The 23,412-nt window shown below is 40.1% G+C and overlaps 3 protein-coding genes and 1 non-coding gene across 16 annotated transcripts in view; 3 read left to right on the forward strand and 1 right to left on the reverse strand.

Moving 5' to 3' along the window:
• The first annotated feature begins 208 nt into the window (after positions 1 to 208).
• Positions 209 to 18,388, forward strand: LOC117949610 (endonuclease domain-containing 1 protein-like). 2 transcript variants are annotated; one of them, XR_004657716.1, is made up of 4 exons: positions 209 to 585; positions 722 to 1,619; positions 2,504 to 2,506; positions 18,378 to 18,388. XR_004657716.1 is itself a non-coding variant. In XM_034880012.1 (2 exons), exons 1-2 carry the CDS (start codon positions 292 to 294, stop codon positions 1,313 to 1,315), a joined length of 888 nt encoding a protein of 295 aa, XP_034735903.1. In that variant the 5' UTR covers positions 209 to 291; the 3' UTR covers positions 1,316 to 1,945. The 2 variants fall into 2 exon arrangements, 1 of the variants encoding a protein (XP_034735903.1); XM_034880012.1 differs by lacking the exons at positions 2,504 to 2,506; positions 18,378 to 18,388 and having other exon boundaries at positions 722 to 1,945.
• Positions 3,128 to 12,003, reverse strand: pus7 (pseudouridine synthase 7). 6 transcript variants are annotated; one of them, XM_034880004.1, is made up of 18 exons: positions 11,801 to 11,995; positions 11,455 to 11,613; positions 10,377 to 10,679; positions 10,209 to 10,293; positions 9,791 to 9,907; positions 9,551 to 9,695; positions 9,004 to 9,021; positions 8,673 to 8,784; positions 8,484 to 8,561; positions 8,149 to 8,277; positions 6,452 to 6,577; positions 5,931 to 5,992; positions 5,654 to 5,814; positions 5,269 to 5,395; positions 4,604 to 4,705; positions 4,150 to 4,279; positions 3,946 to 4,037; positions 3,128 to 3,591 (listed from the first exon to the last, which is right to left on the reverse strand). In XM_034880004.1, exons 3-18 carry the CDS (start codon positions 10,667 to 10,669, stop codon positions 3,455 to 3,457), a joined length of 1,914 nt encoding a protein of 637 aa, XP_034735895.1. In that variant the 5' UTR covers positions 10,670 to 10,679; positions 11,455 to 11,613; positions 11,801 to 11,995; the 3' UTR covers positions 3,128 to 3,454. The 6 variants fall into 6 exon arrangements, with proteins under 6 accessions (XP_034735895.1, XP_034735897.1, XP_034735900.1 ...); XM_034880005.1 differs by having other exon boundaries at positions 3,129 to 3,591; positions 11,561 to 11,613; positions 11,801 to 12,003; XM_034880003.1 differs by having other exon boundaries at positions 3,129 to 3,591; positions 11,485 to 11,613; positions 11,801 to 11,994.
• Positions 12,372 to 12,445, forward strand: trnat-agu. Its single transcript has one exon. It is a non-coding gene; the product is annotated as a tRNA-Thr (tRNA).
• srpk2 (SRSF protein kinase 2) overlaps positions 14,727 to 23,412 on the forward strand; it is a 62,303-nt gene continuing 53,617 nt past the window's right edge. For all 7 annotated transcript variants that reach the window (XM_034879991.1, XM_034879994.1, XM_034879993.1 and 4 more), the window contains exons 1-2: positions 14,727 to 14,968; positions 15,214 to 15,280. In XM_034879991.1, coding sequence (XP_034735882.1) covers positions 14,953 to 14,968; positions 15,214 to 15,280 — 83 coding nt within the window. In that variant the 5' untranslated portion in view covers positions 14,727 to 14,952. The remainder of the gene's footprint in view (positions 14,969 to 15,213; positions 15,281 to 23,412) is intronic.

Consider the following 23,412-nt stretch of genomic DNA (forward strand, 5'->3'; position numbering starts at 1 on the left):
TTCAATTACAAGATTCCTGTGTAATTTCAACCTGAAAGAGGACCAGTCAGACAGAATTACTCAGAACTCATATGTGGTTGGGCTAGAGGACATTTAGGATCTCTAAACTGTTATGGCCGGAGATGAATTTTCAAACATGGCAATAGTTTGGCTGCTTGTAAAGTGAAAAAGATAAGAATTTGAATAATACGCCTGGGATGGTATGAAGCACAGAGGAGGCTCATACAAGTCCACACAGCAGGACAACGTTTCGAAAGGATTAAATGCTCTGCGAGGACTGCATGATTCGTCATGATTGTCTACAGAAGGGATCAAATGCTCATCTGTCTTCTTGTAATTGTGATGGCAAGAGCAGAGGTGAAGGAAAACCTCTCACCTGAGTGTAAACAGTTCCTGTACATGGGCACGATGCCTCGAGGTCTTGAGGCGCAACCTTTTAAAAAGATTTGCCAGATCTATGCGGGCAGCCCAAGATTTGTCACCCTGTACGACACCTTCAACCACATCCCTGTTTACTCTGCGTACACCTTCAAGCGCTCGGACGGCTTAAAGAAGGTTGATGTGCCTTGGATGTATGAACCACAGGTAAGGCCTGAGAATTGGATTTTCCTCCTTTAAAAAAAACCCATACTTTCCAATGTTAAACATAGGACTTTTTTGGAAAGATCTACTTACTTAACACATTTTTAGTTTTGAATAATGACAATGCTTATCCTGACAGCTCTCCACAGTGTCTGAATCCCGTGAGATGCAGCCGTTCCCTTCAGAAAACGTCCACAGTAGTTTTGAGGATGCTCAGGCCGTGCTTGACGACTACTCTAACACTGTCATCTATGAACGTGGTCAGCTGAATCCAGACGAGCACCAGGCCCACCCTAATGACAAAGCATCCACCTACACACTGACAAACGTGGTCCCTCAGGTCAGAGAGTTCAACATTGGTCCCTGGAAAAATCACGAGCACATCATTCGCAGGCGGCTCAACAACTTCTGTCGTGGCACCGCCTATGTAATCACCGGGGTCACTACCTCGGGGCACACAATCCGCCGCCACAACATCAATCGCCTGGGCATCCCCACCTACCTCTGGTCGGCCTACTGCTGCGTTGATTTTGACCACAATGCACCGTACTCAGAGCGCTCTAAGTTTCCTGCGTTTGCAGCTCATGGGCTCAACGACAGGGAGGATAACAAGGTTCAAGAGATGACGGTGCAACAGCTGGAGGACTTCCTGAAGAGGGTAACTTATGTTGGCAGCTCTTTCCAGATCTTCTATGACAACTGTGTTCCTAAGGGTGCCCTGCATCTGCCTTAAGAAAATAGAGATGGGTCCTACATATTTAGTAGATATATACATATCCATGTCAGTGCCAATAACATTCAACATTTAGAAGCTGATTAGAAGCAACTCATTTTAGTCAATATTTAATTTACTCTACATTTTACAGTTTTCTGGGGTAAATCAGACTTTTTGCTCATGTCTCAATTTTAATTCCATTATCCAATTTACAGAGTTCCATGTAATTGCTCTGTGGCCACTTGTTCGCAGATTAAAATTTTTGTCATATCACCATTATCCTGCTTTTCTTTATAATTGGACTGATCTTTACTTATTTACCGTTTACAGTAAAATTAAATAATCTTAGTTAAAAGGTTGATTTACTAGCTCTCCTGGGCTCCATTTATATTAGAGGATGTAGTTGAAAGCTCTTATAATCTACTAAGTGGAACTTTGACCTTAGATTTTGTTACATAAAGTATACTGTGCCCCAAGGTCAAGATTGATTCACAATGTTAACATTTGAGTAAAAATCCCCTTGTAACCTAAATACATCTTAACACTTCCACTATTCATTATTATTTAAATTATGTTGTATTTGATGGTGCATTAAGACGTTTTTATTGGGCATAAACTAACCCTGAAAACCCTACATGGTTGTACAATTCACTCACTTTATCTCATGGTAACTTATCCTCATAATGACTGGGAACTACACCTGTCTCTGTAGGCCTTTTGTTCAGCACAGTTAAATTAGACCAGCAGTTTTACGTTTTGCATACAGCCTCTTAACTGTAGCGCTACTATTCACTTCTCTTATGGGAAGCCACACAGTCAAATTCAGGACAAACTGGGCCAATGTCCAGATTGTAGCTATATATATTTTAACACCCTCTAAAATAATATTAACGTTAAACTCTAGTTTTACCTGTCAATGGAAATTGGGAATTTTTGTTTGCCTTTTATTCAGAAAAGAAAACACTATTCAGAATAGAAATCAGCTTTAAGTTGGGTTCGTTTTTTTTTAACTGGTCCCATGTCTTCTGAAAGTTTTTTTGGATTTCAAGCGGTGCCATGGAATGTGGACTACAAAAGCTAAATACGTTTGAATAAAGCTGGATGTAAAAATATAAACTTTCAGTATCTTTATTTATCTTTTATTTTTGTGACTTTGTTCATTATCATCATTATTTGTCAGGATCTGGTAAGATCTCTTTGGTAGAGCAGGTCATAGATGCTACAAACAACACAAAACAGTGAAATGATCAAACAATAAGAGGGCAGATTTAGCCCCAGGGAGAACTGTATGATTAGTAACCACATTTAGATTGAGTTGGTAGCTGTATCCTGCCAGCTGGCATATGCCACACTGCCAGATGGTCAGCTCTACTAATTTGACCAGCAGTAAACTATTAAGAGCCCAAAATACATTTCACATTGTTAATTAAAAGCACACCTAACAATGATGGCCAGTAGAGGAAGACTGTGTTTATGTAATCTTTGTGTCGCTAAACACCTTTCTGTGGAAAAGACATTACTAACAGGTTATTTGTGCTGTCCTCGATTAAAAAAAAAAAGTTCTCAGTCAACTAACACATTAGGGACCCTATTTTAACGATCAAAGTGCATGGCGTGATGTGCATGCCAGGTGCGTTTAAGGACATGATAACAAAAGGTGGAAAAATGTTTCTTCACCGAATTGAACAATACCTGCTAACCCTCATTATGCAAAGAAATGAATAGCATATTGACAATACACATGTCAAGACAATCAAAGACAGACTAGACACTATTAACTATGTTTTTATTTCTCTCTTCAAGAGTTTTTCTTCAATTTACACATTTTGCTTAAAGTTAAAAAACAAAAACTCTGTGCAGCAGGAATTACCGTATGAGACAGCAGCCTGAAAGCAGAAAGGTCCACTCAAATCATTGTCAAAATATGCTGAATCATAGCAGCACAGAAACACTTAAAAAAAAGTTGAATAATGATAAATTGTTGCTCTTTGTACTTCAAAGAAATAACCTTTTGGCTTCACACCGAACCCAATCGCTCTTGCTCTCAATCGCGGCATAACACACTTTAAAACACTCACAACAGTTAGTAGCCACAGTGGACCGGTGCTTTGCAGCCTGCAGCGGCATCAGTCCAGTTTGCGCCGGTGTGTTTTGGTCTCAGTTGAACCAGGTGGTGTTGAGCTGTGTCTGTTTCTTGATGCTAGTGTCCAACTTGAGGACCTCTCTGATTGCCATGGTGGCGTAGGTTGAGGGAGGCAGGGAGAACTCCATCCGCAGGGCTCGATACTTCCCCTCTGTCGGAGGAGGGAGAAAATTACTGTGTGGAGTGTGTAAAACAATAGCTGTTAACACTTTCTCATCTCATGAGCAGTCAACAAAAATATGCGGAGACGACTCTCTCCAGTATTTTGAATTTGTAATGCAGCAAACTATTCCTTTAGTATAAAACATTAGCTTGCAGTACCCATTTTAAACACTAGCTGTCAGTATTACATATTACATCTTTTAATAATGGGTGAAAATACCAATGGCAGAGCACAAACATGAACAGAACAGTTCAGAGAGTTGCCTTATCTGAATCACTTTTTCCTACCACAGAAAAAAAATGTCAATTTAGTGTATTACCACTTTTAAAACAGGAACTTTACCTTCGTTGAAGACAGGAGGAGGTTTGTTCTCCAGTTTCTCCAAATCACTATGCACTAGGGAGACCCTGGGGTCATCGTACTTAATCACCTCCCTGCATAAAAGAGACCACAACTCATCCAGTTAGAGAAGTTGCAGAATTACAGAATAATTCATGTAAAGCATTCAAATAATTGCATATAGTAGTAATTTAATTTGCTACTAACCAGCTGACATCACTGGGTCTGATAATAATGCGTCTGTATGCACCAGCCAGAGAGTAGTCCTTCACTTTGTGTCTCATGTTGTCGATGTCCAACCCATCCGCAGAGAGCAGCTCTCTGTAACCTTTACCCACTGACAGAAAGACACAAGCATTAAAACTAAAAAGACTAAACTTTTCTTCCCTTTTCTGTAGGCTTACCTTAATTCCGTTTATTTGCCAATCAATTTAGATTGTGCTCAAACACATTTTTATTTCTCTTTTTATCAGCAGTTTTGTTATTTAAACAGTTGTCGATTGAGGGTGATGTAGTTTAAATAGCCCAATGGCGTGTGTCTGTGGTTATGGGTGTATTTGTCACATAAGTTAGTGTCAGAACCACCCAATGTTATTTTTCACGTCTTTTTATTTAACATGCAAATGAATGAACTCTAAAGTCACACAGAGCCACTTCTTACCATGATGAGAGGGGTAGATGACATCAAACCCAGGAAGTGGCATTACGATGTCATGGATGGAGCAACTCTCGGCCTCCTCTGCAGACAGCACGTGTGCTGTGGCTTCATCAACATATCAGAGACAACATCAGTCGGCAGCATTTTCCCGTTTAATATCATGAGGCTGAATTCTTCTTCACGTTTAAAACTGAAATCCAATGATATTTACTGCATTTTCTATGAAGAATATTAGTTTTAGTCTGTTCAAATAATTCAAATTACTGGTTGGAAAGGGGCTTTTTCTTATGTTGACATATGGGTAGCAACAAATTGACTTGAAAATGTTTTAATTTGGTCCCTTTTAACTTCTGATGGCACAGGAATTGCAAAATGATCTGCATTCTTTAAAACTTACTTTAAATCTAAAAACTAGTTAAAGCCATAGTTTGACATTTTGAGACAAAAGATATTTTTCTTTCTTGCTGAGAGTTAGATGAAAAGACTGATACCATTATCCCTCATAGCTGTACGTGAAATATGCAGCTGCAGATGAAAACCTGAAGTGTTAAACCTAAATATTTGTGGTTTTTCCAGGTGAGGGAGCAAATAATCATATTTCCCAAAACAGCAAGCTATTCATTTAGTACTAAACAATAGCTTGCAGAAAAGAAAGACAAACTTCTTACTTCCTTTGAGCACCAAGTCCCCCTCCACAGCCTTCAGACCGAAGGCCTCTATTCTCCGGCTCACCATGGTGTTCCACACCACGCTCTGGTAGCTGTGGATGTACATCAGGCGGTTGTTACGAGGAATCTGAAAAAAAGAACAGACAGTAATCAGATAAGCTCCCTTGGATGTAAATTAATTGTCAGTGAACATGCAGGTTTAATTCAACAGACAGCTGCTCCAAGTAGCATACAAAACATGTTTACAGCGGACATCTGCCCAGTACAATAGTCAGGCTTTTGGCCAGTTTGGTTGTAAGAGCAATATAACTGGCTGCATTACTTATTTTAAGTTCTGTATGTCTCACCCACATTCCCAGCCTATTATTAAAACAAAAAAACCAACCAGTGCAAAAGCAGTCACAATGTTCTTCTTGCCATACATAGACAGGCCCCGCAGCAGCTGCCCCTCCACACAGCGCTTGTTGGGCAGCTTTTTCAAGGCTGCCTCTGGATCCTGAGTCTTTGCCCACTCCTCCCTGCAGCGGACCAGGAATTCTTTCTCCGCTGCAGAATGCAGTAAAGATGGAGGACGTTTTTACATACTTTGTAACCACTTAAAATATTAGAAAAAAAAAAAGAAAGAAAAAAAAGAGTGTGATTAAAAAGAAAAAGCTCATTACCTCCAGGACGAGGCTTCAGAATCAAATCCACCACCTCTTTCCAGTTATCTTTCAAGATAGCCCTGTCCCCAAACATAAGGATGAAACCACACTTGTCATAACTTAGGGCTGGGCGATATGGAGAAAATCAAATATCACACTATTTTTTACCAAACATCTCAATATTGATACCACAGTGATATTTTAGTGTTGACTATTGGTCAAATGCTTACACAATTAGATCTTAGATAAATAATCATCAGTAATGTGGATATAATGACTAAGTGGGTAAAGGCAAATAATAGATCAGTTACAGTCTGTTAAGTTTAGAAAATGACATAACTTTACTGTAATGCAGCCTTTAAAACCAGGAAAAGACACCATTTATGCCATATTACAATATCCAAAATCTAAGATGATATCTAGTTTCATATCACGAATCGATATTGATATCATATTGATACTGTATATTGCCCACCCCTATCATTACTTATGCTAAGTCATTATCAGTTTGTCAGTTTCTCCCTCTGTCATGACCTTACCTGCCAACTTGTTGTGTAGGCACAGCTGTGGTGCCAAAGCGCTGCATGCCATAGTAGTTGATGAAGCCTGTCTGTTTTAGAGATGTCATGGCCTGAGCGACCTGCTCATCTGTCCCTGAGATGTTCCTGGTATGCAAAAAAATCATCAAGTGAAACAATAATGACAAGTACAGTCATGTAACAGTGAAGGTAACACAGCATGCCTGAGCTATTTGAACAAAGGATAGTGTTTTACCAAAATGGAGGCTAGAAGCACAAAATGTAAAGAAACAGCATAAAAACAAAATCAATGGGACAAGGTTAATACAGTAGGTATAAACATGACAGGGAATTAACTGAAGAACAGGAACATGCTAGAAGAATCAAATGGAGGTATCAGTTTATTTATTATTTTGAGAGTTGTAGTATTGTAGATGTGGAGATTGTTGGACCTTTCAGGATTATATCAGATGAGTTTTGATGAAAGACTAAATCCAAACAGGATCCTACAATTATCCAGCTGATATGCAGTCAGATTAAATTATTTTATAATAAAAATATATGTTTATGGTGACCTTCATTATTTATTGAATGGAAAGCTGCAATATTTGTTATGGACTTTATCTGGGTAGTTGACTTCTTAGAAATGCATTGTTGTGATTGCTTTTAACTTCTAGAAACATGAGAATTGCTAAATATTCTAGGTCTGGGCTACCTGGGTGGCTCACCTAAAAGAATACACGCCCATATATAAAGCGTTTATTCCTCGACGCAGTGGCCGCGGGTTTGACTACAACATGTGGCCCTTTGCTGCATGTCATTCCCCCTCTCTCTCCCCTTTCATGCCTTCATCTGTCCTATGAAAATAAATGCCTAAAATGCCTTAAAAAAACAAATACAAATATCCTGGGTTTGGAGATAACATTGTCAGCTTAATACTTAAATGTTTTTATGAATTCCAAGATGTTTTTATTTGCTTGTTTTTTGTATTCAGTACAAAAATCCTAAAAAGCCCAATATAAGACGTGCTTACTGTCCATGGTAACCTTGGTTATTTTTCAGAGACTGATGAAGACCACACAATCGTAAATATCCAATTTCAGCCGTCACGACCAAATTTTGGCTGTTATTGGTCTTTATATACAGGTTACACAGTAATTAAAACAAGACCCAGAAAAGGGGTGTATAATTTACAACAGTTAAGGGGGCCTTACCACACATATTTCCTTACTTTGAGGTAATGTCTGAAGTTCTACCATGGACTTTGTAACATTTTGTGTGAAAAATATGCCTTGGTTCAGCTTGTTTAAAGCCATTCTAGTGTGGTAGAGAAAGCCTTCAAGAAGACCCAGCTCGATTTGTGCCAGTTCTCATTAATATTCAGCGAGCTAAGCTGCTTGACTCTGACTGGGTAACAGTTAGCCAATGAGCGCCTGGCTATCAGCATCCTTTACCCAGCGTAACTGGGCGAGCTCATGAATAGTAGTGAGCTCAGGCAGCATGACATCGGACGGACCAGCTTTGGTAATTGGCCCGATTTCTCCGCCTAATTCTTTTCAATGGCTAGAGCTGACAGAGGTGGTAGCAGTTCTTTTTCACATTCACAACATAACACAAACACATATGGACCTAACATATTTCAAAAAATGCAAGTAAAAATGGTTTTGTGTGGCAGGGGATTTTTAGGTAAAACGTCAACATGAATAACATCTGCTGACCTGATGACCACAGTGAAGTGGTTTCCCTGCAGCTCTCCAAGTTTAAGAGGGTGGTTTTTGTAGCAAAAGTTTCCCAGCTTGAGGTTCATGAGGCACTTGTTGAGGTGAGCCAACCTCTCTGCTGTGATCCTGAGAGAACAGGGACAAGGTTTCTTTAAGTACTGATCCTATACAACAAGCGGATCCACCAGAGATCATCTGCCTAGTAACAGCAGAAACACCTCCAGCAGTGAGTGACGAGATGGAACATGTACAATCTATTTAAAATCACCTACAGACAAATTAATCCACACAGTAATTAACAATATGATTTGCTGAAAGCATTACACACTCACTTGAGCACTGCAATCTCCTGCACAGTGATGGCTCTCTTGTCCTTGGTTCCCATGTAGGAAAACATGTTGGGTCTAAGCCTAGAAAGACACAAATTATTGTAATGATGGTGCTTAGCTACAATCATATTTCACTGTCATTATGTCCCTTATTATTAAATGAAGGTTATTTTTAAAGTACTACATTCAGACCTGAGGAACTTTGATAGCACATTGATAGCATCCATGGTGTCCTTGTTCTCCTTGTACAGGACAAAGTGGCAGAAACTGCCCCGGTTTTTAGGCCAGAAGTGTTTTCTTGGAGCTTTGATGGACACAGAAAAGAAGTTGGACTTAAATACAGAAAGAATTGCTGAGCTGAGTAATTCAAAAGTTCAAAAACAGATTCCAGTTCAAGTTTACCAGATTACCTGTAAGGACAACATCATTTTTTATTCTAATTACAAAACGCAAACATCTAGTAACCTGAGTCCATGTGGGTTTTAACCACTTCCTCTGTGCTGTGGGGAGAACAGGGTCTTACCTGCAGTTGCTTTGACCTCTATCCACCAGAGAAGAGCAAAAGGAGGATAGAATAAAGTTACTAAGAAAAAGCTGTTTAAGGACTGTGGGGAAAGTTGTCAGGGGTCAGATTTCATGCATGGGCCTGAGAGTGGAGCATGGTATTTAAATGGTTTGTGCAACAAGGCTGCATGGTTTTTCAATGCATCACAAAGCTGAATCTTTGCTATCCTTATAGTCTTTTAAAACATTCATTCTGACCAAACCAAATGAAATCTAGAAATCTGCATTCCACTAAATAATAAAGTTAGTTAAAACCAAAAATCGGCTGGTTTAAAAACCACTGAGAATACAGATCGGAGCAGAATCATGCAGAGGTCTTGATCGTGCACAAGTGCATGCAACATCTTTTACTCTCCCGGAGACCACAAGCACTGCAGCAGATGAGCTGAATGCAGACATGCAATATATTGGTTTTCTGATCATTTAATTAATTTACTAGTCAAGAGCACAGTCCAGACAGTTTAAGGCTGACATGTGACACCTTATTCTGTCTTCTCTCCACATACCAGCTAGAGCTTTCTTCCCTGCAGCATGGTAGGCCACTATGAACTTGCGTCCTTCCTTCTCTTCTGTCTTTGTCTCCAGACCAGCAAAGTGAGTCTTGATGGCTTTGTGGACCAGCGTCCGCTTCTCTTTAGTATCATCGATCACCTACGGATGTTAAAAGAGGAGTATGGACATCACGTAAAATTCCTAATGAGTCCTAAGTGATGTCATAAAAAGGGATCCAGGATACGTAGACTCACCTCAATAGAGACATTGTCCTCTTTATTCTTAAAGTGCTGCAGCTCTCCAAGCTGCTTTTTCTGCTCTTCAGTCAGGACGTCAGAATCCTCTGGCTGTGACTGGGCCTCTGAGACTTCCTAAATTAGAAGAAACACAAAACCTTGATGTGACAGTTGCTTTCCTATGAAAGTGTTTCTTTAATATCTGTTTTGCTAACAGTATCAAGAGTAAAGTATCAGGAATGTATCACCAAGTCTTTGTGTATAATGAATTTGAGTTTCATCTCTGACTGGGTTCAACAAGAAATAATACCGCATTCTAAATGCTGACTGGTACTCTCTTGCAGGCAGCTTGTGGATATAGTCATGTTAGGAAAATCCCAGTAATAGTATAATGTAGAAGTAACGCTGGTGATTAAAACTGAATCCAATATCTTACCTCAGCCTCTGCAGGGATAGAGAGGTCATCTAAATGCAAGATCTTGCCTTGTTTGTTGATTTCATGCACCACAAAATCTGAATATCTAAGAACAAACTGCAATCAATCATCTGCTAAACAATTCAAACAGAAAATATTTGTGTAAACTAATAACTATGGAGGACAAACCTTTCTTTCAGGATTCCTGAGAAGCCCTTGTGGTCACTGACATACTTCAGGATGCCCACATCCAACTCAGTGAGGCCATGCTTCATCATATCAGCAAAGGTCTCGCCATCCTCCTCGCCATCATTTGTTTTGCCCTCTGGCTCTTCCTCCTCATCTTGGCAGGGAGGGCTTTCATTCTTGTGATCGCTCTCAAGTTTGGGTTTCTTTGACGGCGTGTCTTCCTCTTTCTCTTCCTCCTCTGGACAGCCTCTCTTTTCTCCGAACTGGACAGGGACAGGCACAGACTCAGCCATCAGAGCCAAGCTGTGACACCAAAGAGAGAAACTGTGTTGTAACACAAACAGAACCAGAAAATACAATCGGACGGTATTCCACCAAATGAACAAATATTTTGTTTTTACTTGTCAAGGGAAGTAAACCTACTAAGAAAATAACTGTATAATGTTTTCTAAGAAAAACTGTCATTTTGGGCTAGTGTTAGGGACAACCGTTTATTTTTTAAATATTGGTAAATATTAAGTATTTTTCAAAACCGGGGACACTACAATGACATGGTCAAAATTTTAAACAACTAACCCATGATTTATATCTGATATGATCTAAGCCATGAACTCATGATTTATATATTGTATTTACAAGTACAATGCTACACACCATGTGTGTATTCCAATTATCCTGTGCAATTATCCATCATGGATACCTCTGTATACACGTGAAAGATGTAGCTATTTTATTAGTATTTTTGTCCACTATTTTTGTCTTTTGTTTAATTTCTTTTTATCACTCAGTCAATTTTTCATTCTTTTTTTTGAACTCTTGAGCTACTACTGTAATAAGTACATTTCTCCCGATGTGAGATCAATACAGTTTTACCCAGAAAAGTAATTTTAGAGTGATGCATCTTGCTCTATATATCATCACTAGTAATATTGTATAGGTATAAGTATAGTATATTGTAATATACTGGTGTACCTACATCTACGCAGTAATCTAAAGCTGCTGCACTGAAATAATCTTAAAATACAGCTGCATTTCCGTGTTTGCATGAGTAACGTTAATGACAACAAACTCAAATGACATTACTGGCCTAGAAAACGATGCTACTGACTTAACGTTAGCGTTGTTTGAGGAGTTGAGGTAAGGCAAGAGACAGATGTGTATCTGGGAAACGCTTCTTGACTCACAGCTGCCAAACACTTGCAGAGACTTCTGAATGGACCCGAGTTTCAGGCAGGCTCTGAAAAGACATAACGTTAATGAACATGATGCTGAACACTCAAAAGTTAGCAAACTCGCTAGCGCATTCGCATTAGCTAACATCGCTGGCTAAGGTTAGCGTTGCTAGCAGCACAGCTAAGCTGAAACGTCAGTGTAAATAAAGCGAATACGTTGTTGTTTCTAGTCAAACGTCTGATTTAACTTACCTGCGTCTAGTGATGATCAGAAGAGTAGGGACAGCGTTGAACGCCAGCTTTTTCCACACACGTGTGTGTGTGTGTGTGTGTGTGTCGTTCCGGAAACAGAACCTACCCTAAAGCCCACCCACTACAAACGTTTGGTTAGGAACCTGTCAGTCATTGTCCATACTCGACGACTCAACCAACAACAACAAAAAGAAATACCAAAATGCCAAAGAAGAAAAAGACATTTTGCCGTTATCTTAGCAACTTTAATAGAGCGTTACAGAAGTTGTATTGATGTTGCTTTGACATGTGGACAAGTGTCGGCTTACTTCACACGGTGAACACCTTTATTTCAACATCACCAGACCAAAAATCATGTAGATAGATTGTGGGAGAAAATAAACATGAACGAAAAGGGAAGAAGGATATATAGCTACATGAGGTCAAATCCATCTATAATCTAATTATTATTTTTATGAAATTATGAAATTATGAAATTATTAAATTATAAAAAAAAATATGAAATTATTGCCATCAGTAGGCCTGCATGTCCAATAAGAATTAATAGTGGTGGCCTGTGACATCTGTTGTCGGCGCCGTGGCTTAGATGGTTAAAGCGCCTGTCTAGTAAACAGGAGATCCTGGGTTCGAATCCCAGCGGTGCCTTTTCACTGTAGAGTTAAATTGAATTTCATAGATCTAACCAGACATAGTTACTCGACTAGGAAACAACTGATGACCTTCTGATAAATGCTCCTCTTGGTTATGGCATCAATTATTAAGTGATTATTTGACCAACTTTAAATTAATCAGCAACTATATTGATAATTAACCACTTTAATCTTTTTCAAAGCATCATTTGGTCAAATAAAAAAGGATTTAAATAGCACTTTTTAAATTCTATACTATAAGAACTTTATCTACCTGACATATGAACTCTTTTTTAAACTGTAAGGGATTGGGGATTATTACTTATCTAGTAACACATGTGTGCCTTATTTTCACTCTGGTAATTCAATCTTTTGTGATTTCAGACTTTGTAAAGGAGCTGTGTTCTTAACAGATTTTATTATCCGTAAACATACATTTTAAACGCACGTCTAATTCTCACTTGTCTGTTGGAGAGCTGTATGAATACCAGTGCATGAGTAGTGAGACCTGGACAAAGACTTTCACATTATTTATCACCCTAAGATGGTGTTTCTCATACCAAGACTGACTGAGCTTTTGTGCACCACAATACAAATGTAATATTGTCCAAGCATACAGTATCAAAATCTAATACATCTTGATGAAATATCATAAAACAGAGAGTGGGCTGTGGATGGAATACAAAAAACACACAGCTAACTAAAAATAGTATAAAAGCAACATCCTGGGCTTGCTACCAAGTTTTTGTATTGAGTATACATAAATGCAATGTAGAAATGTAGCATATGAGAAGAGGTATTAGATAACTAAGCTACTGCACCTCTGTTGTCTTTCTAAACTAAGTACGTGTTTTGTCAGTACAGTTTGCTTTTGTTTGTTACACAATATTTCTATTGAGAGGTATAAGCATTTTATTTTCTTAGCTGCTCGGGGCGCCTTTCCATGGGCGGCCCCCTCACTCTGACATCTCTTCATTTAGTGTGTTAGTGTGTGTGTGTAATTCAGGCCTGTGTGTAATGTGTGTAATAACAACAGAGTGTAAATTGTAATTTCCCTTTGTGGGGCTAATAAAAGACAGATTATTTTTATTTTAGGGGTTAGGTTTAGTTTTTTTTGGGGGGTATTGCCTTTAAGAAAGAATTAGCAGAAAAGGTCATGCATATAACCTAAACTTAGCCTATAACAAGTCATCATGTGTCACTTCATCCAAACAACCAGAAGAAGTGTAGAGGTTGAAGAAATATTATTTAACTTTAACTAAAAATAACTATATTAACTATATTAACTAAACACCGTAAATACCACAAGTAAGTGGTACATGCCATGCTGGGGCTTGTCCTTCCATGATGGTTCCTCCCCCTGCCTGAGATGTTGACTTAGCAGGTCATTACCTGGGGCCATCTTGTAGATACTTCCTAGAACTCCTGGATCTTTGTTATTTCATCCTAGATAGTGCTCTGACTCCCACTAGTCCTCGGCCACCCACCTTTCTCTTGATGTACAGTCTCAGGGTGCTGGACTTGGGTTGAGACCATTCATGCATTGTGAGCTTTCATGTCTTAATATGGCTTCCATATCTTCCTTCGGCCAGGTTATTACCAGCTATCTAATGACTGGCTATTGGCCTTAGCCTGTGTTGGTACTTGGCTGTGACTGGCTGCCTTACAGCCTCCTCATGGGTCCCATTTGCTTGTGGTATTCCAAGGTATTTGTAGCTGTCCTGAACATCAGTTATGAGTCCTCCTAGAAGTTCAACCCCTTCAGTTGTGAGAACCTTACCTCTCTTTACCATCAAACCACACTGACCTCATCAAAATTACACTCCCATGACATTGTAGAGCCTCGTGATGTGGATCAATCAATGTCACACCTGGCATACAGCTTGATGTCATCCATGGAGAGAAGGTAGCTCCACTTCAGAACTGGTATCTGTAGTCAATCCAGGCAGTGCACTGGTTAATCTTTCTCTTCTTGCAATCAAGAGTGACGCTGACACACACACACACACACACACACACACACACACACACACACACACACACACACACACACACACACAGATGGATAGATGGATGGATAGATGGATGGATGGATAGGCTATAGTAGGTCAGCATGGGGTTACAGTGTAAACAGTAAAGATGTTGCAGTAGCCTAGTAAACAGGAAGTGTTTGTTACCACCAAGGGCAGAGTTCATGCTGCCATCAACCTGTTGTTAGGCCTATGGAAACAGATGTTTTATTAACCGATTCCACCGTTTTTTCTCTTACATAAATTGGTAGTGAACACGCACGCACGCACAGACACACACACACACTGTAGGATTGTCACATGTTCTACTCTTTCATAGAGATAACTGGACTACACAAATCTACCCACGTAGGACTGCACGCGACTCCCGCCAGAGGGAGCGCGTGTCATCTAAAGGTAGAGGTTACTGTGTGTGTGTGTGTGTGTGTGTGTGTGTTTTGTGCTGCTGCTGCTGCTGAGCTGCCCGCTCCTGCTGAGGAGAAGAGGAGGAAACATGAGCTCCAGGAAAGGTGCGTATCCCTCAGCCTCTAACTTGACCGTGCTACCACACTTCTTATTTTATTTACTATGAAAGTGGCGGAAGTTCCGCGTGTAGCTAACCTACCGGGCACGCTAAATGACGGTAAATGACCCGCGCCAGCCAGCTTTAGAGCTTAATGATGTGTGTTTGTGTTCTCTCCCCGTCCCTCCTACACCCTTCTCCGGACTCGCACGTCGGTCATGCCCGTTGATAAACGTAACCTCACCCCGGCAGTAATGGCCATCCAGGCCAGAAAAAGGAGGCCGAAGGGAAAGAAAGACAGAACGGGTCAGCATCGGAGGTAAGCAGGGCGGCGGCGGTTGATGACTGTTCGACGTAGTGGGAGTGAAGTGTTTGTTTGCGGGTTTGGTTTTCTTGGCAGCGGGTGCTTCTCCGTGTGACGCCGGGCGCTGCTGCGGGTGCCTTGGTTGGTGGTATAGACTGAGCACATACGGCAAAAGCCGTGTATTTTCAGCACACGGGCAGGCCACTTTGGAGTGTGGGAAGTTGCCGTTTACGTTAGAAGACTCAGACTGGGAACTGGGTATATGCACCATGAGGTCCACACTTGACTCCCATAACCGCGGTTTTCAGCATTTCCAATATTGGCATCCACAGAAGCCTTCAATTTTTCAGCTTCATACCTTATTTTGCATTTCTTAGGTTCCACTAGTGATGGCCTCTTGTTTGATTGATTTAGACTGAGGGTTGCAAAAGGAGGTGTGACAGATTTGACAGCTCATTTCCTTGGCCCCTCTGCAGCAGTGATGGCAGTAGTCTACCAGACAGATAACAACTCAATCCTAGCCTATCTGGGAATCTCTTACATGGTGTTTGATTATGTAACTTTTATTGAATTTGTAAGAGCATTGTTTTCTTTCTTGTGTGTGTGTGTGTGTGTTTGGGTGGTTTGTTAAGCAGTCTTGCAGGGGAGATGCACGCGCTTTTAACAGCGTGATTTTCCCGGCGTGACTGCTTGCAGCGGACCGTGTGAGCAGCGCAGTGGCTCTGTAAAGTGCACGCGAATTGGAGTGGGGAGAGTGGGAGCTTACTTCATGGCATGATGCTATTGGAGCGACGTCACTGGCACCCAAATAAGGCCTCAATTAGGTGATACAAGTAGTGTGACCACCCCAGGGTCTTGCTCGGGTCTGCTGCTTGAATTCCCAAAACACCTGCACGTTGAAAACAGCAAACAGATGTGTGATGTGTGACTAAAGGCTTACTGACTGTCGGTGAATTAATGTGCTGGATTGTCATATATTTCAGGAAGCTACCTTGTAAATAATAAATTAAGCCAGTGGCAGCTCTGACATTGGTGATATGTTGGATGTGGCCTTTTCCAAGTGTATGCTGGGATATTTACAGTAGGGCTCAACTCTGATAGGATTAAGCAGGCAGAGAAAATGAGTTGAAATGACTCGCAGGAATGATTCCAGATTATTCCTAAATATATTCACAATTGAACAGGGCTAAAACTAGCAATCTTATTTTTTTTTTATCATTTATATTTTTATTTAATTCTTAATGATCCTTTTCATTATTAACCAATTTGCTGATCTTTTTTCTTGAACAATAGAAGAATAATTTGGTAAATATACAATTTAGCATAATTTAAAACAATGAAAAGTGTGAAATTTGTACATTTATTTCTCTGTTGATGGACTATTTATCTCAACTGTCCAATGAAGCAAATTACATAAGCTCTTCATCTAGCAGATGTTTATCCAGGTCTGGGTCACCATGGCTTTAGGACACACACACACACACAGACACACACACACTTCCACCACAAAGAGACTTTCACATTTCGATCAATGTGTACTCTGCCACTACAGCCACTAGAGCCAGTCCCACAATGAGCTTTCCTTAGTATGTGCTATTTCTGAGTCTGTAGCATTTTCGGGGGAGAAAGGAAGGGGGAATCTGGCCTTGACCAACTGCCACTTTGCTCGTTTAAAAGCTATAGTGTCTCTCTCTCATGGGCAGGCCAAATTCTCCTAGCGGGCAAAGCCGAGAAAGGGGAGGTAACCTCGCCCCTTGTGACCTCATAAGATTCCAGATTGGCCCATCTGAGCTGTCATTTTTTTCAAAGGCAGAGCAGGATACCCATGGCTTGGTTTACACCTATCACCATTTCTAGCTACTGGGGGACCATAGGCAAGCTGGGGGAACGTACATTAATGTTACATAATGCACAAAACCTCATAAAGTGAAATTTTCCTGCCATGGGACCTTTAAAAAAAGACCACAACTACTATTAGATGAGGCAATGTAAACTGTACTTAAGCACTTACACATTGACAGGTGGTTTATTTACTGAACCTGTTATTTAGGGACAATATGTAAGTAATCTTTTATTTGTCAAATACAGTATCTCAGATACCATTGATCAGATACTATCAGGATAAGTGTTGTTTCAGGAGTTTTTCAGTTTCACTTTTTTACAGTTTAAAAAAACAATGTGACATTTTCGTACTGATTCACCTAAAGGGAAGCATCATTTGTGAGGGAATAAATGCTCTGTGTCACCTTGAAGTTTAAAATTGTCAGTACAAGTGGTGGATCATATGAGTCATATGTTGGAGAGCAAATACACTGATTGGTGAGCAGAGCAATTTGAAGAAAACCAAACACCACGTACCAGGCTGAAGCAATGCCAGCAAAAGACACCAGTTTTGATTAGAATGCGCAGTTGTGCTTTGGTATTATTCCGTTGGATTCATCTACTAAAATACTGTGTGCGTGTACATGTACGTGCGTGTTTGCACAAGTTCTGTAGGTGGAGTAGTAGGAGCGGCTTTGAACTTGGTTGTGGCCCAAAAGAAAAGTTCATACCAAGTTTACTTTGATACACTATCTCTTTTCATCGTACAACTTTTGCTCTTGTTGTCCTTTTGAAGTTTAGGATATCACCTGCCCTATTGGTATTATACTGTGTGTGTGTGTGTGTGTTTGAGAGAGAGAGAGATACTTGATAGGAGTTGAGGTGTTGAAAGCTTACTGGTATTGAGCCACCTGACATGTTGTGTGTTTTTTTTTCCTGAGCAACACTCCAAAATCCAAAGATATACAGTCAACTATCACATGAGACGAAGGATAGATATATCTGATAAAGTATATTCTGTAAGTGGTCAGATGATGATTAAATGAATCATTAACTCTGTTCAAACCAACTTAACTATGTTTTTGGCAGTATTTAAACACATCATGCAATGTTTTCTTTAATTATCACTGTACAGTTTGTTAAATATCCACCAAACAAGTGCTTTGGAAGTTGCTGCAGGAGCCACACAAAACAACAGCTCTCTTTTCTCTGACATGACTTGTTTAGTGACGGATCATAGCTTTTACACCTTCACATTTTTTTTTCTTAGTTTATAAGCTCTCCCTTTGAGTTTTTACTGTTACTTGAAATAAGTGGACCATCATGGCCTTTGTTGTGCATGTTGCCTTAGCAACACTGGATATATGACTCTAAAAGACCAGTAGCAATAATAACAGAGGGAGTCCTAGTCACCATAATTACAAGGCACAACAATGATGCAGTAATTTTTTGAGGCATGGCAGAGTAGAGTTGGCACCTATGTAATGTCCGCAAAATAATAAACTTTTCTTTCCTCTTGTTTTTTTAAATGTCGGCTAATGATCCAGATACATATGTGACTGAAGGAGGTTACTGGAAGAGCTTGACTAGCAACCCTTTCCTTGACCTTTAACCTGTCATAGGTTACCATCAGCGCAAATGCATGCTCAGGTGCAAGTCGACCCAACTGCCCACCCTTGATTCAAAATCAAACGTTTGATCCGCCTTGTTAAATACAGACTGTAAATGTTTCTGCTTTTCATATTGGACAATGACATCTCATAGCAAGTTTCAAGTGGCTGAGACTTTGTGTGTGAACTGCCTGCTAGATTAAATGAAAATGGCTCAGCATACACAAACATACTAGGGTCGTGAGGGTGGAAGATATATAAAGCGACACCAGCATAACAGCATTCATTAGTCATAACTTTGCCATCCGGAGAACTAGTGAGTCTAAATGCTAATATTCTTCCTGGGACGTGTATCTGTCAGCAAGCAGTATACCAGTCGTAGCAGGCCTCTAGCCTTTCTGCATGAAATGAGCTGACTAATGTTCCCACACATTGCACTTTAAACTGCATTGATTTTCGTCGAGGTTTTGCCCAGCTCGTAGTCTTTGACTGAAGATGAGAGTAGGCAGCCGGCTAGAACACTGTGCAGAGACGAGACAGGGTTTATTAAGCGTATCAGGCAGCAGACTGAAGCTGGAGTCTTTCAAGATTTCACTCTGCTTTATAAAACTTAAATAGGTATATGATGCATACCACATCAATTACATATACTGTAGATGTATACAAAGTAGCCATCACTTCCATAATACATGCAATATGTTAGTACACAGTGTATAACATTAATATACAGGCGCTATCTTTGGCCCTGGTAACTTCATAAATTCTCCATATTTTTAAATATAATTCTGTGCCTTTTATTAGGTTGCGATAGTGGAGCGAGAAGACTGAGGGAGAGAGACAGGGGCAATCAAAGGCTGGGGTTATAACCCCTAAGCCCCCAAGTCCATCCACAATTTGTTCAAAAATTCAGTTTTTCTGAATTCAGTTTTTAAGTTTACCCAAGTAAACTTAAAACGTAATACGTACGTAAAACGTAACGTAAATAAAAGAAACACATTTTGCTTTAGTGGCTTGTTAAAACTACACAGTTCAATATTTGGAGACGTTATTGGCTTTCCTGCCAAAAAAGTGCGCCAAAAATATTGATATTAAAATATGAAGCAAGCCTAGTTTAAGTCAACAACGATTGAAAGTAACAAAATCCCCCCTACAGCCCACAACCACCCTGTGAAATCAAAGGTTGTTGTTTTTCCTGTCTTATGCTAAGTTTAGGAAGCTAACTGAATCCAGCTTCATATTTAAATGTCAAACTATTGCTTTAAGACCGACTTTTGGTTTTGTCATCACATTTAGCAATGTTCTTTTTGGTCATGTGTAAGCGCCGTCTGCTGTTGTGATTAATGGGCCTTCATTGATCGGCAAGTGGTAAGCGAAGGGTTTTTCTGTTAATTAATTGAAATAATTCCCTTGGGAGCTGGGGAGTCCAGCTACAGTAGCTGTGGATGAAAGTCGTGTAGGGTTAATGGCTAGTATGAAACGTATTGTACAGATGTGAAGAAGCGCTCAGAGATTTGATCTTTGGCAAGCAGATTTGTACTGTTCCGCTAATAAAGCTCCCCTCATCAATACTGCAGCCAGGCTGGATGAAGCTGATGGCGGGTGCTGAGAGCAGAGCATGTGAGCTGCATGCAGAGAGAGAGAGAGAGAGGGAGAGAGAAAAAGGGGGAGAGAGAAGCATGCTGAAAGCTAGAGAGGTGGAGCAAAAGATAAAGAGTGATTGCCAGAGTTTGCATGTGTGAGCATGTGTCTGGCCAACTTAACCAACTGGAAAGCCGGGGATGGAGAGAGTGAGTAAGGAAAAGTGGAGAGAGGGAATTAAATGATGCCACAGGGCAGCTGAAGGCAGGAAACAAGGGTTAGTAGAAACTGCTACGGTGGACACACATGGAAAGCACATAGGTTGATGAATGGCAAGCAGCTGAATGTGGAGCCCAGTGGAGAGCTCAAAATGTTAATTTACATACAAATATATGACCCAGGTAGACAGAAAAGGCTACAGACCTATGTTTTGTTTGAGTTTAGAGTCACAACCTTTGAAATGTATCATTCATTACACGTTAGACCTGCAGGAAAAGAATGTATAAAGTTCCCTTCAAGCAGCTCAACACAGGGCAGGGGCCCAAAGAGAGAGTCCTTTTTTTGTTTATATTGTCATGGCCATGGAGGAGACATCCATACCCACTGTCTGCCATGTCAGGATTGTGAGGTCTAACTAACTGTCAGCCTGCAACACTAGACTTCATAGTGACAGTTGAGCAGAATTAAGAGTCGAGTGATAATTCTCTGTATGTGCTCAACTATGAGGGAGACCTTTACCTATACATCGTCATTAAATCCATACATTAGTGCAACTTCAATCTGTAGGAAAGCTATTTAGTCCACAATCAATGTATGTTGATGATGTGTTTAAATTCCTACTCTGTGCATCTAGCTGCATATACTGAGGAAGGAAATGTTTTCAACCTGTCCAAACTGGGAGAAGTTTACTCCTGATTTATTTTTCTATAATCCTGCAGTTTATAATAAATAACCCAAATAGTAACTGAGATTTGTGGACATATACTCATACTGTCAGAGAGATTGGCTGTGCCCGTCACAGCTCATTCATTGTTATGCATACTGAATTGTAATATGATATCAGCTGCTTCCTCTGTGGTGTCTGAGTAGGAATGATTTCCTCCCTGGTGGCCACAGTGCCAGTGCTGGCTAACTGGCTAATTGAATAAACTGTAGAAGTAGGCCACTCCAGTAGATGCATAGGAATTCTTGTAGAGAATCGCCCAATTTAAACTCACCTTTTCAATAGTTAATAGTTAGTGAGGTGTGCTGCTTTTGTGCGCCACCAGGTTACCTTATGACTAAGCACTTAACAAGGCTGAAGTAGAGTGATTTGTTCTTTTTTAACTCAGTCCATCAAGCCTGCCAGCACTATAATCTATTATCATATGAACTGCTCCTTAAATGTACTCGTAAAGTGTCTTGTTTTAGGGACGTGCAGGGGGGATTTTTCTGTTGGATTTTGCTCCCCTTAATCAACGTAGATGTTGTCTGACTCAGGGAGTTTGAGCTGTTTAAGGATTTTCCTCCTGCTTTCCCACAACGCTGGCCAGGAAAGCACAATATCCGAGGAAATCTACCAAGTCGATCAGACTAAATGAGCAGACAGGACAAGAGGGAATTTAAATAAGGCGATTCCCATGTTTAATGTGTATGTGATCCAAATTGGATTTGGGCTAGCGACAAGAAGCAGGGATTTGTTCCTCTGTTATAATGCTGCTGAAGTGTGATCCAGCTCTGCAGTTGCAGGTCAGTGGGTCATCACGGAAGGAGGAAGGGAATACATGAATACGTTAACAGGCCATGTGTAACACTGTGAGGGCGGAGGAGGTCCTCACAGTGGGGGAGGCTGAACACCTCACAGCCGCCCTCCACTGCCACCTTCTGGACGACTGAGAAGGAGGAATTGTGCTTATGAAGTTCCCCTTCCAAAAAGATGTTTTGTCAAAAATTCAAATAATTTCTGCATTTTTGTCATTCAAATGTTTGTTTTTTTACGGCCCCCTTTTCTCATTTTTTTATTTGGCTAGATTTTATACATTTGATGCTTGCAAGCAAGAATGTGTGTGTGGTACTTCTCAAAGTAAGTCTCTATCAAGTAAATCCTTTGTTATATAGCCTATATTCTATATTCTGATTATAATACATGTGTGTCAGTACAACTTTAAAAAAACATTTTCACACTAAAGAATGGACAGAAACGGAGGTGTCCCTGGCAGCTTAATATAAAGGGCTGTCTTTTGGTGTTTCTCGTACTAACAGTGTTATGCAGTTTTATTCAAATGCAATGCCAGAATACTCGCTGGCACACTCCACAGCCCCCTAAAGCACAGTAACTCTTCTTTGAGCAATTATCTGAGCTCATATTAACATTGGATTGTACTTTTGATGTTGCAGCACTTTATGGCTTTGGAAGCCTACAATCTTCAGTATGGTCACACTTATGATCTTGTTTTTTACTTATCTTTGACATTGCCAAGGGTGTAGGAACTGTAAATCAAATGAGTAAATGGAAATTACACCCTTGCATATTGCCATCTTGGATCATTTTTGCATATTCTTGTCTGTGTCGTGGCTCTCTGTGCACCCCTGTTAATCTTTTTGCTGCAGATCACTTAAAGTCCATTTAGAAACATAATCCAGCTCCTCCTGTGTCTTCTTTGTGCTTGGTTAATAGCTTTTTCTACCACCGTTGATTTAAAGTAATTACCCCCTCTTAAAAATAGGAAAAATTAAATTAAAATTAATTATTAATTAAAAATTAAACACAAACCCAAAGCCTTATGGACAATTTAGATACACTTTCAGTTAACTGTAGAAAGACTATTTTGATGATGAGGAACAAAGATTCTGGTCATGTCGTTGGTGGGGTTTGATGGATTAGACTGCAACACTCTTAAACATTTCTCCCCAATTTACTCACCGATAATCACAGATACTATAATGAATGCAGACACAGGTACAACAGGGCAGAATCAATACTCATTCCGTTGGTACTGGATTGCTTGGATCGGCTGTAATTACTGCTCCACATGTTTACAGTCTAGCCACAAGGCATTTCTTTCTGTCTCTGTATCTCTATCATGCTTTTCTTACCCTTAACTGTCTGTATGAACCTTTCCAGTCTGGTTTTCGCCCCTCCCATAGTACTGAAACTGC

Source organism: Etheostoma cragini, chromosome 8 (genome assembly GCF_013103735.1).
Source record: "Etheostoma cragini isolate CJK2018 chromosome 8, CSU_Ecrag_1.0, whole genome shotgun sequence".
Taxonomy (NCBI): domain Eukaryota; kingdom Metazoa; phylum Chordata; class Actinopteri; order Perciformes; family Percidae; genus Etheostoma; species Etheostoma cragini.

Coding starts and splice junctions, on each gene's coding strand:
- LOC117949610 (XM_034880012.1), top strand. CDS start 292: ATGATTGTCTACAGAAGGGATCAAATGCTCATCTGTCTTCTTGTAATT. Junction 586..721: donor CTTGGATGTATGAACCACAG/GTAAGGCCTGAG, acceptor TTATCCTGACAG/CTCTCCACAGTGTCTGAATC.
- pus7 (XM_034880004.1), bottom strand. CDS start 10,669: ATGGCTGAGTCTGTGCCTGTCCCTGTCCAGTTCGGAGAAAAGAGAGGC. Junction 9,696..9,790: donor AGGACAATGTCTCTATTGAG/GTGAGTCTACGT, acceptor TAACATCCGTAG/GTGATCGATGATACTAAAGA. Junction 3,592..3,945: donor TCCTCCTGTCTTCAACGAAG/GTAAAGTTCCTG, acceptor CTCCTCCGACAG/AGGGGAAGTATCGAGCCCTG.